This window comes from Aspergillus neoniger (genome assembly GCF_003184625.1).
Source record: "Aspergillus neoniger CBS 115656 unplaced genomic scaffold BO87scaffold_37, whole genome shotgun sequence".
Lineage (NCBI taxonomy): Eukaryota > Fungi > Ascomycota > Eurotiomycetes > Eurotiales > Aspergillaceae > Aspergillus > Aspergillus neoniger.
The window spans coordinates 156,061-171,199 of NW_020291165.1; the positions used below are offsets into that span (position 1 = coordinate 156,061).

At 48.6% G+C, this 15,139-nt stretch overlaps 5 protein-coding genes across 5 annotated transcripts; 3 read left to right on the forward strand and 2 right to left on the reverse strand.

Moving 5' to 3' along the window:
* Nucleotides 1-47: 47 nt before the first annotated feature.
* Nucleotides 48-1,151, forward strand: BO87DRAFT_429649 (uncharacterized protein; the record flags this gene model as incomplete). The annotated part of the gene is made up of 1 exon (XM_025627506.1): nt 48-1,151. The coding sequence occupies one exon, from the start codon at nt 48-50 to the stop codon at nt 1,149-1,151; it is 1,104 nt and encodes a 367-aa protein (XP_025475887.1).
* A 737-nt stretch (nt 1,152-1,888) lies between these two features.
* Nucleotides 1,889-3,056, reverse strand: BO87DRAFT_379864 (DUF3632 domain-containing protein). Its single transcript, XM_025624168.1, has 2 exons — nt 2,585-3,056; nt 1,889-2,523 (listed from the first exon to the last, which is right to left on the reverse strand). Exons 1-2 carry the CDS (start codon nt 2,976-2,978, stop codon nt 2,090-2,092), a joined length of 828 nt encoding a protein of 275 aa, XP_025475888.1. The 5' UTR covers nt 2,979-3,056; the 3' UTR covers nt 1,889-2,089.
* A 2,872-nt stretch (nt 3,057-5,928) lies between these two features.
* On the forward strand, nt 5,929-7,403 carry BO87DRAFT_400444 (PLP-dependent transferase; the record flags this gene model as incomplete). The annotated part of the gene is made up of 5 exons (XM_025625524.1): nt 5,929-6,120; nt 6,294-6,440; nt 6,491-6,656; nt 6,867-7,134; nt 7,190-7,403. The coding sequence occupies 5 exons, from the start codon at nt 5,929-5,931 to the stop codon at nt 7,401-7,403; spliced, it is 987 nt and encodes a 328-aa protein (XP_025475889.1).
* A 1,982-nt stretch (nt 7,404-9,385) lies between these two features.
* On the reverse strand, nt 9,386-11,388 carry ugd2 (putative UDP-glucose dehydrogenase Ugd1). The gene is made up of 4 exons (XM_025621868.1): nt 11,021-11,388; nt 10,637-10,956; nt 10,451-10,588; nt 9,386-10,405 (listed from the first exon to the last, which is right to left on the reverse strand). Exons 1-4 carry the CDS (start codon nt 11,232-11,234, stop codon nt 9,461-9,463), a joined length of 1,617 nt encoding a protein of 538 aa, XP_025475890.1. The 5' UTR covers nt 11,235-11,388; the 3' UTR covers nt 9,386-9,460.
* A 1,182-nt stretch (nt 11,389-12,570) lies between these two features.
* On the forward strand, nt 12,571-15,008 carry BO87DRAFT_379866 (putative ABC transporter). The gene has a single exon (XM_025624169.1). It carries the CDS (start codon nt 12,603-12,605, stop codon nt 14,796-14,798), a length of 2,196 nt encoding a protein of 731 aa, XP_025475891.1. The 5' UTR covers nt 12,571-12,602; the 3' UTR covers nt 14,799-15,008.
* The last annotated feature ends 131 nt before the right edge of the window (nt 15,009-15,139 follow it).

The window sequence follows — 15,139 nt, forward strand, 5'->3', positions numbered from 1 at the left end:
ACCTTTGAAAAGCGAAAGACTGTACATCCCCGAGTATCCGCATAAGGATGGCCAAATCCGCCAGGCGAGGCCCCAAGGGCAAGGCCTCAGTTACTCCCTCCGCAACCTCGTCGGGAACTTCCACTCCCAGCTCGCAAACTGGCCCTATCCCTCCGTTCGTTCGAGCGCCGGAATCTCTGAAACCGCTCCTCGACTCGCTTTCTCCGCGCGAAGTCTACCTTATCCACGTTGATACCTGCCCGGTGGACATCAAGAAACAAACCTTCATCGTTCCTTGTGCAATTAATGCCATCGTTGTCGGTCTCCTCGCTTTCCGAGTCTACATGGTCCGCAACATGTATCCTGCCATGATAGCAGCGCTGGTCGGGATGAACAGCTCTATGACTGTGGACACAACGACAATGGACTGGGCCGAAGTTTTCATGGTGGCTCTGCGTCGCATAGGAACAGTTCTTTTTGATTACTTCCTGTTTACTATGTTCCTGGCCTGGCCTATCCGCTTCCTCTTCGGAGCAGTCAGATGGCGACGCAACATCGGCTTCCAGCCACACGAGATTATTGTTCGGCGAAGCCAACCTGACATGACTCAGGGCCTCAAACGTGATCGCTGGATCCGTGAAGACGAGGAAACACGAGACAAGATCGTTGCGGCGGTCACGCCGGAGCGTATCAGAAAGACGGGATACCTGCTTATAGATCAGGACTTCGACCTCGATTACAACGCCATGATTAAGGCTCACGAGATGGTCGACAATCCGAAATCGGACGATAAGGTCTCATTGGAAGAGTTCCGCACGGCAGTTTTAGTGAACACAGATGCCCATGGCTGGTTGATCTGGCATGTCGGAGATGAGAACGAGAGGAGTAACCCCGATACTATCAATATCCCAGCCGACCCGGCCCGATCTGCCCAAAGAGATCAGATCTTGGTGTTCAAGGACAAACTGACAGCCATGGGCAAGGAGGATCTTTTCTACCGGTGGGTTGAGTTAGTCCAATACGAGAGTACCCAGCCGGGCGGGTTCACGCCGGAAAGGCAACAGTCCGCCATGCTTCAGGTAAAGCAGCTCTTTGAAGAAAACGATGTCGATTTCTCCAAGTTCTGGGAGGATGTGGGTGGGTTGGAGGAGTTCACCGAGCAGCTTGATTAGTGACTGCATCTCCGCTTCGTATATGTATCTCTCTTCCATTCCATCCCTGTCGATCCAATCTATTACAGGGATCTCGAGGGAGTCAGGCGTTCGAAATCGCGCGAAGTGTGCGATTCGACTTACCTCTTCGAACCCCCTTCCCTCCCATGAGATGGGCCGAACTGCGGGTGCCAGCCTGCTATACGCCTATAATGCACCGGCGAACGCCTGCGAGGAGTGCCAATAAGTACACAGGCAAGGACAACACCTACGGCAAACTCTCTACGGCAAAAGAGGACGCAGGCTTCCGGTGACGCTGCTTTGATAGCGGGAGATTCGTTTCACCCTGATAATCGGTTCCTTCTTGCTTTCCCCTCAACTCCGTCAATCGACTCTTGGCAGCCGCCAACTTCACTACACTATTGGTGCCAGAAAAATTTACCCAAGACGATCCCGTAGGAGTATCCGAACGGACGGGAATCCCGCCTCCTCCCATCACTGCGCACCGGGTTTGGTACCTTGCAGCTGACTACAGCAACGGGTGCCGCGGAATCAAAGTGGGATTAGCCTGCGTTAATTTGCAGGAGGATAGTTGATGACCTCTCTTGGGGGTGGTGGAACTGTTTTATAGATCAAGGTCTTAGTCTCCAGAATGTATGTTGTATACTGTGTATTAAGGCTGCGTATGCTCTTGAAGAGCGAAGGTACTGCTTAATGGACTATTTCAAAAAAAAAGTGAGCTGCACGCATGTTCTTCAAATTATCGGGACATATTAGCAACAAGAATACTCCTGTTAGCTCGAGAGTAGCATATACCATATCTATGGAAGTCAATAGCACAAATACAGCACAATACCATCTGCTGCCCATCGTCCGGCTGACGGCTTGGGCTTGAGCCGTCATCACTATCATTTTGCGTCTCCGTGGATTCTCTACCATGATTCTTATTGATTGGTTTCTTACTTTCCGTGTTCTGCTTTCTCAACCTCTTCCAACGCCTTCCGTATCATCTCCTGCGTACTTTCCCTGGGAAACTCCCGTTGTGCCGTCTTCAGTCCATCTTTCCAAAGGCGCCATCTATCCATGTGCATATCTCGGCGCGGAGTTTGGTCCTCATCCCCGAAGAGCCGCCCAACCTGACAGTTCTCCCATACGCGCTGACCGGCGTATATATACCAGATACATGCCGTGCGTACGGCCTCCTCTATTAACGGCCCTTCCTCAAACGCTGATCGACATGAATAGAATGCATACAGAGATGCGTCTAAAAGATGGCGGAGGTGCTCTACTCTCCTCGTAAGGTGCGCCATGAAGGCATTCCGGTTCTCCCATTCCTGAAGGTCACTTGGAGGATACTCCTTTTGGGGATCTTCATCTACCTTCCGGGCATATTCTGACGGATTTAGTCGCGGGATTAACCAACAAAATGAATTAGGGATGAAGGGATGATATACCAGGCTTGAAATTGAAATAATAGCAATCAGTCAAATATATGCTCAGGTATGGAACCTCAGTCCATAGCTTGAGATCAACAGCGGTTGGCTCTTCGCCTGTGACAGGATCAATGACCTTGGTACGTTGTAGCTCGAAAATGAAGTCGATGAGTTTGTCCTGCTGATCTGGTGGAGTGATGTTTGCGGTGTCCACAACTTTGGTCATGGCATACCACGTATGGTTACCATCGATATCAGAGGGGGATTCGGATTCCTGTCTCTCCTGGTGTAAGACTTCGCGAACGCGAAGGAGTTTCTGGACTGCCTCGGCGGGGGATACAGTAGGGTTTTGAACTAGCTCATCGATGACTGGATATTCCGGTCGGGGAAGTGAATCTTCATTGAGGCCTTCCATGGGGAGGGATGGACTTGAGAGTAGGGTGTTGGAGTTAGGAGGCTGAAGGGAATAAGTGTTCCAGACATGACTTGAGAGGTTTAAATAAAGGGCGTTGGGGCTGTGTAGAAGCGGCCAGCACTAAGAATTGTTCAGCCAACAACTAATTCCAACACGCCACCTTCGCCGTCCAGCAAAAGAGCATGGAATGTAAGGCTGCCCCACTTTACGCAAAGCAGATCCCCTCATCTGACAGGATATCCCAAGGAGAAAGGATGCTGACTGCCGCTGGCCGGTAACTTAGCTACAGCCTCAAAGATCGCCCGGCCCCCATTTTTTTCTTGTGGACCAAGTCGCTCTGCTAACCTATAAACAGAGATATGAGTAGCATAAGATAAGTAGTATACGACCGTTCAATACTGAGTCACCATTCAAAACCCTTGTGTACTATAAGATTTTCGCCAATGCAGGCTAGAGCCCCCGCCTTTTACGTACCCTGGAACTGGCAGCCAATTAACCTTGGCCCTGCCTGTCTACCTACTTGATCTAATTATATCGATCTTACTTACCTGACCACCTAGGCCTGTCTACCTAGAGCCGACCTGCCTGCCTCCCTCCCTACCGGACCTACCTGGCCTACTCCAATCTAGTCGTCACCTTCACCACTGATCTTCACATCGAAAGAGCCAATTATTTCAGAAGGTGCCACAGTACGGCCTGGCGGATTAATTATATCGTATATGTCGTTACAGTAGTCGTCTTTATAGAGAAAGACATGTTCATCAGAGGCAAGCTGTGAGATATAGACAGTGTCTTCACTTTGGAAATTAGCCCGGGTGCAGGGCTGTGCTCCCTGGCCTATCCAGATATCGGATGGTGCATTGATTCTCCACGCAGATGTGGCTCACACACAGGGAAAATGTGATAGCATTTGCGGCTTTGAGGCCCTTCATTTCGTGAATTGGGGTGGACTCAGGTCTGCTGACAATTAGATCCAGAAGTGTAAGAGGTGGATTGCTAATTTTCGTTCTATAAGCTCTAGTATACTGCGTGCAGTGTGTTAACTTACTGTTCAAGTAACTTGATCGATTAATAGATGAAGTGGATGGACAGGAAGAAAGCCTTAAGTTGAACAAGGTTGGGTATGTATAGATACTGTTGTCTATAGTAGTATGTGCAAAAATCCTGCGAGCGGAATGTATCAATTATATAGAGAAATGATGCAACAATGTTCGCTGCAAGGGAACTGGTATTTGCCAGTTGCGGTACAAATAGCAGATAGATAATATGCTACTCTGAACAGAGTCTTTCTCACAAGAATGGGGCCAGGTCTTCTACGGTCTGCAGTAGATCGGTTAGAATGCTTGTGCAACTATTGTAACTTCCCCTTGCTAAGTGGAATGTACAGTCGGCTCTACTAAAGACGCAGGTAGGTAGGTGACCCTAACAAAATTGCCACTGGGGTTTGTAGTAGCTATCAAAGGTGCTAGAAGCAGGGATGGAAAATACCCGAAGCTGTCGCGCAACCTTTAACTGTATGGTAATTATATACCTTCTTGATTGGACTAGGTATCTGCAACTGCATTATAAAACCGAAGGATTATATAGACGGTGTCTCCCTTTGTCAGTCTCGGTACCTAAGTTATCTTCTAATTGAAGAAGGGGAAGCAGCTCCGTGCAACCAAAGACCGCGGCCATCCGATAGTTGCACAGCAGCAATAGTTGACCGAAATATTCCGGAATGCTCTGGGTCTGCCTACTCAGTGTTGATTTTCCCATACAACCTTATTAGCCTGTAAGGCTCCATCGTAAACCGCAACTCTTAGAGGCAGGATCGTTTGGCCCGGCAAGTATCACTGCATGAAACTATCTGAAAGAGATTCTGCCTGGACCATCGGCATTGGCAGCCATACAGCATGCACCATCAGGGTTCTATTTAGGAAGACCACAAAGCTCGGCCTACTTATGCCTCCGGGTTGCATGCCTTGACGTTATCAAATTCATCCCCGCATACCGTGCCCTTCTTAACCACCTATTTGGCTTCCCATGGTACTTCCCACATGAGCTCTCAAAGAGGAGGGCACGCCTGATTGTTTGAGTAGCCCACCAGTCGAGTAGTCTCTGTCCTGGACTTTCTGCGTCACGCATTGGTATAGATACTGTTTCAATGGAACCTAACACCAAGACACATGGTATGTAACATTAGTTCACCTAGTTCCGAAGTTCTGGCCTCTGTGGCTGCTCAAAGCCTAGATTGCCGATATATCTGATACCATAGTATATAGTTGGCCATATGTGGCAAATTATCTTATTCAGTTTGTCTTGGACTGCTCTAACAGGTATGGCTTCATCTGTCAGATCATGTAAGTAGGAGTGCATTCAGCACGCTATCATGCACATTCGCAATTGGCATTCCTAGATAGCAACTGGGAGGCTACATGATGCTACATGTCACACCGAATTTATTCTGCGCATTCGATGACGTCCTAGATGCTATGTAGGAACACTTCCTACACGGGGACCTAGAACCGTTCGGCTTGACCACCCGCCTATACATGTATGACGAAATAATCTGTAAAACTATCATCAGCTATGATATATGTGCTAAAGCTGCTGCACTCTGATCAGTGCTTCACGAGAACACGAAGTGGATGCTCAGTAGAGCGACATACTGACGGGGGGAGCGTAATCAAAGTCCATCAATGGACAGATTCGGACGGCAAATCGTTTCGCTTTAATGTCCCCGGATTTAGAAAGGGATAGAATGCTGATGATACATAGGGTAGTATAACTGCCGAATAAATATTAACGTTGCATGCAGATTTGAAATGTAACACCGACTATTATCGAACGAACAGACCTGCAAAAGGATTAATCCACAAAATAGCTGGTATATATAATAGTACTCTACATGCTGGCGAAGAGTTAGGAATTTGTGCACAACCCCTCTACATTTCCTGTGCTTACCACAATGTGGACACTATATAATCTGTCTCTTACTCTCCTCATCTGCTTCTCGCATACTGGTGCCACTCAGTTCCTTCAGACGGACTACTTGTCGCCTCGGGCAGAGAATGCAATTTACTACAATCAGGGTTGGAAAAACCTTAGCAGGGATGTTCTCTCCAGACCATATGATAGAATATCTCACGACGGAATGTACGTCATCTATTCCAACACACGAAGACCAATCTCTAAGGCTTTAAAGCATCAATTTAGGTCTCGCCGAAACCTGGCTGATGCAAGACACACTCAAGGATCTTCTGGATACAAGTGTAAAATTCCTTTTTTTACTTCTCCCTATCTGATTCACTTGTTAATTGATTGCAATAACAGTTCGTCATCGACCCGCTCTATCATTTAACCTACGGTCAGGGAGCTGCTGGCTCTCCCTTTCTTCGTAAAGCTGTTGCAGAATTCTTCAATGCCTATTTCGATCCGCGTCAGCGGGTTAATGAAAGTGAAATTATCATTGGTTCAGGTGTTACTGCTTGATTGACTCGATCGCATGGAACACGTGCAGCGATGATGAGGGGATCATCATTCCTCAACCTTTATATAACGGCTTTCCTACAGATACGCGACTGCGGAGCCAAGGCAAGCTGCTCCCTGCGTCTTTTGTGTGGGATAATGAGACCTACAATTTCGACAAGGTATTCGATGCGACAGCAATCAATGATTCCCTGGAACGGACTTGGAGTATTTATACGGAATCAACAAATAAGACAACGATTCGAGGTGTAGTAATTGCGAAGTATGTTACTACGGAGTAACTTTCTTGGACTTGGAATGGATGACTGACGAGAATTTCACAGCCCGCATAATCCACTCGGACGCTGTTATGTTAGCATGATCCCTCCGCATCCAACAATATATACCTTCGATTGCTTACATTGTTCTAGTCTAAAGACGCATTAATCGCCATCGCACGCTTCTGCGGTAAACATAAAATCCACTTTATCTCCGACGAGATTTACGCGAACACCGTCTTCAGCAACCCCGGGAGCAACGCTCCCAACTTTACTTCGGTTCTTTCCCTTGATCTGGATGACATTATTGATCCTAGGCTCGTCCATGTCCTGTATGGAATGAGTAAGGACTTTGGAGCAAGTGGGCTTCGACTGGGTGTTCTGCATTCTCGTAATGAGGATTTGATTCAAGCTGCTTACGGTGTGAAGTAAGTACACCCTTTCCTGTAATCAAGGCTGTGTCTAACATGAGCAATGTGTTAGCCTTTTCTCCTGGCCCTCCTACCTTGTCCAGGACATGTGGGGCCGTCTCCTCAATGACACGATCAAGACGCATGAATTCCTCGAGGAAAATAAGCGGCAGCTTGGGAAGGCCTACGGTACAGTCACTGACTGGCTTCGGAATAAGAGCATCGAGTATTATGATCAAGGGTCGGTCTTGCTTTCCTCCATAGGCTCTTCTAATTGCCCTCGCTGATACAACATAATAGAAATGCAGGACTCTTTGTTTGGGCCCGGCTCCTTCCTAATTCGACTGCTAGACCGGAGTGCTTCCTGGAGGTATGCCGTAACAATAGTGTTTGTGTCGGAAATGGAGAAAACTTTCTCCCTGAGAGTGGACAGACTGGATGGTACCGAATTACATTTTCGTATCCCGATGACATGCTCACGCGTGGGTTGACACGATTGGAGAAGGCTTTGAATGACACACCATCATCTTGTGAATAGATCCCGAAGTTAAAGGTTTCATAGAGGTGGGACACGGGACTGGATTAGGAGAATAAAACATTCAGCCACTGCAGCAATGATGTGGCCCTACAGAATGTGAAGATCATTCTGATGGCCCGGGTATTTTCTTCCGGCCAAGACATCCAACATATATCTCGTCGAAGGCCGGGGCTCAGAATTCCCCGGCTTTGAGCCTTATCAAAAAGATTCAAAGTCATTATTATATCGGTCAAATCAAAGAAAAGCAAAGTGGCGGTATATCTCCGTGTCACGACCCTTGTTCCGACAAGATAACCGGCCATCTTCATGGTTTCAAGTGGGTCAAGGTCGGCAATATCTACTTCAGACCAGCTAGACTGTTTCTACTCCAGAGCGACCTTTTAATTTTATCAGGATCATTCCTCGCTAGCAAGTAAAGTCCAACTCAGCACAAGATGTAGTCGGTTAATGGTAGGAAGTGAGCATATCGTGGTAGATACCCGGGCAAACATGTCCGATAACCATGAACCAGAAGCAACGATTTTATGTTGGCGCCTGTCGATGCTGTTCGAGAGGATATCTGTGCGGCGTGAGGGGATCGGACGTTGACCGCGTTAGTCAAGCACCGCAGCTGAGGTGGTAGGAAGACTGTCCACCCACCTGAAGTTTCTGCAAAGCACCTAAACAAACACGGTTACTGTATCTGCTGCCTGTATCTGGCTCTCATTTGCGTGGAATCAAATCTACTGACTGCATCACCAGCCCCCGCATGTGTGAACCGCCAGATCTGACCCATCAAACATTCAGGGCAACATACCTCAACCCAAGTAACCTGATCTGATACTGCAGAATCCAAAAACACTCAAGGGTACATACAAGATGGTATAGTGGTTCACAACCAATCTGATTCAATAAGGAACAGATTCCGCAGACAATGCACTATGTTACTGTATTCCTGATCGAGCCTTGATCACAGTATCAGACCTAGCTAAGCTCCATTCATTCGGTGTCAGGGGTCACCGTATTAGACCTATCCTTTGAAAATAAAGTAGTTAGGTTAGCTGGGATTGAAAATTCATTTATTATATTCTATTAATAATAATTATATTGTGCTATATAAAGGAATCTTTAATCTAAGTAACTAAGTAATAAGAAGAAAGATGCCTGTGGCAAACTGCGGTCGATTATGATCTCAAATTCTAATTCCAAATCTAGGAACTGATCAGTCAGCGGAAGCAGATTAGAAAAAGCTGAGTGAAATCTTTTTATATACTATAATTCGGGCCACGATTATTTTTCAACCACTTTTGATCGATCTGTTATCCTACCTTGTAGGATGTATCTGCGGATTAGAATAAAACTAGTTCAATATACTGCGGAATGAACTCAGCCAAAAGACTATATAAGTAAAGTATATTATAATATTCTTATCTTGAATTAGAGCTTTCTCACTTTCTTGTATTTTATATTTGGTATAAAAGCCCTGATTCTTGCTCCAGTAAAAAGGTATACTTGCAGTATAAATATAATAAATATTTTAAGAAAATTATAAAAGAAGATAGGACAGTCCTGTGCATATATAGACTTATTATAGTTAAACATGCCCGCAAGGCTGTACACAGTGACTGTTGAAGGGATTCGAAGCACTAAAACCAAAACAGAGAGCGCTAAATAATAACATCTAAATCGCTAACAATCAAAGAGATCACAAAATGAAACATCAATCGCTCAACCACAGAATCATTATACCTACTAACCTCCATCTGCGCCATATGCTAAAACACCAAATCAAATCATAAAAAGACAATTGTAATGACATCACAAACATCACTTTGCTTCAACCTGCCTCACACCCACCTGCAACATCTTGAATCCCCATTGCTGCATCTTGAACTGATCAAACACACCATAAGGATCCAAGAACACCTTCGGGCTCTGCATCTGGCTCGCAATGCCCTGCCATCGAACCTTCTCATGTCCGAACGTCTCCCAGTCCGTGTGAAGAATGACAGCACTGCATCCCGCGCATGCCGCCTCCACTGATTCAGCCACAGTGACCATCTCAAGGGACGCAATGCTCGCACGCAGCGTGTTCTCCAACTGGCCTGCGGGTATGAACGGGTCATAAATTCCCACTTTTACCCCATTCCTTGACAAGTCCCGGACCAGACCCAGCGCCACAGAATACTGATTGCTGTTCTCCTTTGGGGTAAACCCCAGGATCGCAATCTTCTGCTCCGTGAGATCGCCGGATAACTGGGACAGGACGCGTTGGGAGATACGTCGGTTGTGCGAATCGTTCATGCGCAGGACAGCGCGCCAGTACTCTGCCACTTGCTGTAGTCCTAGCTCTCGGGCCAGATATACTAGGCAGAGAACCTCGGTCTGCAAGTGCGAGCTGCCGAATCCAAAGCCGACTCGTTGCGGTAGACCCAGGGTCTGGGTTATGTGGTTGATGTTGGCGTTGGTGGATTCGCATATAGCGCTGAGCGAGTGAAGACTGCTGATTTGTTGGGCGAGGAATGCATTCGCGGCTATCTTGCCCAGTTCGGAAGACCATGCGTCCATTGTGATAATGCGCTCTTCGGAAACCCAAGGCATGTAAAGCTTCTTAAGTGCACTCAGTGCTCCGGGGGACATGTCTTCCGAGAATATGTGCCCGATGATAATGCGGGGAGGGTAAAGGAGGTCATGAAGGGCTGTGCCTGGAACTAAAAAGTCGGGATTGGATAGCACATCGAATGAAGCGGATGGAGATGCGGTTTTTCGCAACTGCGTTCGTTAGGGTTTTGTTGCTGTATTGGGAAGAACACTCACTATCTTCTTCATTCGCTGAACGACACCACATGGCGCTGTGCTCTTTTGCACGATAATCTTGTGGCCAGTTGAGACTTGAGCAATCGCTCGGATTGCAGACTCCAATTGCGACAGATCTAAGCGCTCCTTTTCGTCAATCTGTACCAATTATCAGCCTTGTCTTCCATTTGTAAGCTGGCATCTTACTGTTATAGTCGAGCTTATCTCCGAACATAGGAAGATCAGATCTGCTGCGGCCACGCCAGCGTGGATGTTTGTAGAAAATGTCAAGTTCGTGAGTTTCCTCTTTCGAGGCTGACAACCATCTGAAGCTATAGACAGACTCGGGACAGCCGACGCATCCAGACTGAGGCTTGATATCTCCTCAAACAACATCTCCTCCAACCCAGGCTCGAACACCCGGGGGCGATCGGAGTTCCACGCATCAATGAGACCCGCATCATTGTCAACGACACTGAATTGGATGTGGGGATTCTGAGAAGCGAGCACAACCGCCGTCAATGCACCTGGCCGGCATTAGCTATTCTTCTTCTAAGATACTGGACTGGTAGGCAATATCAGCGCGCTTACCCACATGTCCAGCGCCAATGATACAAGCACTTCGAACATCCTCAACTTTCTTACTCTCCAACGGCTGAAGCTCGGTCTCATCCACACTATCAGAGTAGGTATGACCCTTCACGACAACCGGCGGCTCAGCGCTCTCGATGGTCTTATAGCGGCGTCGCGAAAAAAACAAAGTTATACTCGCCAGGACGAAGAGTAGTGGAAAGAATGGCATCATGGCGGCACATCCGTATCATCAACTAATCAACAACTAACTGACCACCCTCTCTCTCTTTCTCTTCCTACTCTCTTTTTCTTTCTCACCCCTTAACCACAGACCGAAACACATGTTCAGCAAGAATTAAAACAAAGAGACAGCGAGCGAACGCGTTGTGGGTGGTTTGGGCGTGTCGTGGCCAAAAGGGCGGTCTGGTCGCAAAACTAGCCACTTCATCGCGAGCCCTCATTGCCCCGAGAAAATATCCGAATGGACTTACGGTCGCGCCATTGGACGAAGGTTGTGTCCATCTACGTGGACGTGCTCGTGGCGCAACGAGAATCCACTTTGGACTACCACTACTGAACTCCATTCCACAGTTGATTGGAACAGCGGGTCTGGATGATGATTGATTTACCTGGACCCACTCTCTCATTGAGGTGCTGTCCTATTTCAGAAAGGTAGCAGCCTCACTTTGTTTCTTCTTGGCATTATGGGTTCATGTCAGTGAACTATTTTTAATTTTATTTGGGTTGCATTTGCATGTGCTGCTTTCCAGGAAGATAATGTTTTTGTTCTTGATGCACAATTCAGTGACGATCACCAGGCAACGGGATTCAGCGTGCATTGCCCAACAACGTGGGACTGGACTGCATGAGATGCGACAGCGACGTACGTCACCAAATCATGGAAATGATGTGGTTTTTGACATGGGGCTATGAGGGTGGACAAGGGACAACATACAGTGACTGGGATTAGGATGCAGATGTGCTGGTACTAAGTACAGGAAATATGGATTAGTTGAGTTGGATGGCGGGAGCAAGAATGGCTGCTATCGAACTACAGTATCTCCCTATCCGTGATTTTACTGTTTTTTAGGGCTTCATTAGGTGTCAGTATGGAACTTGACTGATGAAACAAGATCTTGAGAATAGTAGTAGTATATCTGCCCGGAAACCCTGCGGAAGCCAAATCCATTACTTCTTGTACAATCACAGCACCCCCACAACAGGTGCGGGTAATCTTATTCAGCCTTATCCAGACGACCAGAATTGAGTTACCCTCGCATATTCCTCGATCGCCTAATCGCTTGTCTGATGGATATGTGCAGGTAATTATATACTCAATACTTGCAATCAACCTCATGATATCTCCTGCTTACTTCTCGGGGCCATCTAAAAACTCATATTGAATATACCTGATTAGCTCGAGCGAATATCATTATATCATCTCTCTTATCTTTGGATTATCAACAATGCCAAGACTCGATCGGATCCGGACTAACGCTGATCCGGAGAGTAACCAATCGAACTACTCTCTCCTTTCCTTGGATGTACAAATACGATATAAAGATATACTTAATACCTACAGATTCTCCCCGGCAGTGCCATGTTCCGGCTAGCTTGCAGGACAAGGCCACTGCGGTCTTCGACCCTCCTTCGCGCCACGCGCTCCGTCTCATCCGTTGCGCCGCCGTTAATTCGGATCCAGAATGCCACATTCTACGAGAACTATCCTACTCCCGAAGATGCCGCCAAAGGCCGCAATCCTCCCCTCTTTCCCGACCTCAACTTCGTTCTACCCGCCAAATCCACCCTCGCCGAGGACAACGGTGGTGATGCTCCGCAGACTTGGGCGGTGATTGGCTCCGGGGGAAGAACGCAGATGCTGGACGTCCTCCGTGGTCAATACATTTGCACACCGCCCACGGCGCGCAGTTATCCGTACCTCCTCAGCGACGAGATCGCCCAGAAAGATCACCGCCTACGGTTTGCGGGCAACGCCATACAATATATCGGATTCAGTGGGGAAGGTTCCGGCGCCATTGGAGGCACTCGCGGCGCCTATCTCAGTGCTCGATATGAGAGTCTCCGCGAGGAAACCGACTGGTCGGTCCGCCAATATCTCAAAGGCCAGACTTCCTTGAACCCGTTGGAATCCGAGCAAGACGGAAAGATACACGATGAGCAGCTGTTAGCACAGATCGTTTCCGAGCTCCGGCTGGAGGAATTACTCGATATGCCGGTTGCCAACTTGAGCAATGGCCAGACTAGACGGACTCGGATTGCCAAGGCCCTCCTCAGCAAGCCGGAATTGCTCCTCCTTGATGATCCGTTCATGGGCCTTGATCCCGCCACTGTTAGAAGCATCTCAAGCCTCCTCCAGCGCCTGGCGGCCAAATCGGATCCCCGATTGGTTCTCGCGCTCCGGCCTCAAGACCCCCTGCCCGACTGGATCACGCATATCATGGTGCTGGGGAACTCCCACCGGGTTCTGCTCCAAGCTCCCCGCGCGGAGGCGGAGAAGGTGTTCAACGTATGGAAGAAACTAGGCAGTTATGAGAAGCCTACCGTGAAGGAGAACCAGTGGGTCCATCAGACGTACGAACAGGCCAAGGAATACATTGATTCAGGCTATCTGGATCGCCAATTGATATGGGACATGCGACTAGCTCCCCCACAAGGAAAGGGTCGCGCTACCCCATCCTTCCCTATCAAGGGCGGTGAACCACTGATCGAAATGGACGGCGTCCGTGTACAATACGGTGACAAATGCGTCCTGGGCGACTGGACCCAGCACGTACACAACAAACCACAAGGTGGCCTGCACTGGACAGTCCGGCGCGGCCAGCGCTGGGCCGTGCTCGGTGCCAACGGCTCCGGCAAAACCACTCTTCTCTCTCTCATCACCTCGGACCATCCCCAAACCTACGCTCTTCCTATCCGCCTCTTCGGCCGCACCCGACTTCCCGAAGCCGGGAAACCAGGCCTCTCGATCTTCGAGCTCCAATCCCGTCTCGGCCACTCATCTCCTGAAATCCACGCCTTCTTCCCCCGTCAACTGACCATCCGCCAAGCCATTGAATCCGCTTTCGCGGAAACCTTCCTCGCCAAACCCACTCTCAATCATGACCGTGACCTAGACGTCAGCGCCATCCTCCGCTTCTTCCGCGCCGAACTCGACCCCGATGTCTCCAGCATCTCCCAAAAACCCACCAAAGTCACCACTCCCCGCGATCTCTTCCCAACCCTCGTCAAATCCGACACCGACTTTTACAATCCCGACCACGGAGTTGAGTACGCCGACACAGTTCGCTTCGCCGACCTGAGCACCGCCCAGCAGCGCCTCGTCCTCTTTCTCCGCGCTCTCGTTCACCGACCCGACGTCGTCATCCTAGACGAAGCCTTCTCCGGCATGCCTGCCTCCATCCGGGACAAGTGTCTGAACTTCATCGACCACGGCGAATTCGTCACTAAGCGGGTGACCAAAGTCCACCCTGCACCCGAGGATGCTCGCTTTCGTGGTCTCACGGACGATCAAGCCTTGGTCATGATTTCCCATGTGAAGGAGGAGATTCCTCCCAGTGTGCGCTATTTCATGCGCCTGCCTTCCGATGCGGGGGAACACTTGGATTTCAAATTCGGCACCCTAAAGCCGGGGAGTACACTGAGTGAGCCTGCAGTTTGGGATAAGGCCTGGGCAGCGAACTTCCAGGAAGGTGCAGTACGTGCTGGGGTTGAGAGTGTGCCGGAAGGGGAGACTGTGCGGGAGGATTTTGAAAAGTTCGAGTGGTATTCTATATGATCGGTGGGAGAATAGTATATGTATATATATATTTTTTATTTATGTACAACACATACATAGATTTCAATCATTCAAGAGGGGCCTCTCTGGATCTCGAGTTGGTATACCTCTTCCAGCGAGAGGTGAGACTTTCTAAAAGAGGGGGTACTCGAATCGATTGGTGCGAGCGAGCTGAGGTGGCCTACTACTGCTTACTACTGGTAGTTAGGGAAGCCTATCCTACTACCACTAGCGCATGTTGCTCGTTTGGCTGCTGCTTGAGGAAGGAAAGTCAGAAAGAAAGGGTAAGCCTCAAACCCTCCGACGTAGGCAAGTGTGTAAGATTATGTCTTGGCCATAGC

Bases quoted from the DNA above. Each gene is read 5' to 3' on its own strand.
- ugd2 (XM_025621868.1), bottom strand. From the start codon at position 11,234: ATGATGCCATTCTTTCCACTACTCTTCGTCCTGGCGAGTATAACTTTG. The intron at 10,957-11,020 runs GTAAGCGCGCTG...AATGCCGGCCAG, and splicing joins CATTGGCGCTGGACATGTGG to GTGCATTGACGGCGGTTGTG. The intron at 10,406-10,450 runs GTGAGTGTTCTT...TAACGAACGCAG, and splicing joins TTCAGCGAATGAAGAAGATA to TTGCGAAAAACCGCATCTCC.
- BO87DRAFT_379864 (XM_025624168.1), bottom strand. From the start codon at position 2,978: ATGGAAGGCCTCAATGAAGATTCACTTCCCCGACCGGAATATCCAGTC. The intron at 2,524-2,584 runs GTATATCATCCC...TAAATCCGTCAG, and splicing joins TTATTTCAATTTCAAGCCTG to AATATGCCCGGAAGGTAGAT.
- BO87DRAFT_379866 (XM_025624169.1), top strand. From the start codon at position 12,603: ATGTTCCGGCTAGCTTGCAGGACAAGGCCACTGCGGTCTTCGACCCTC.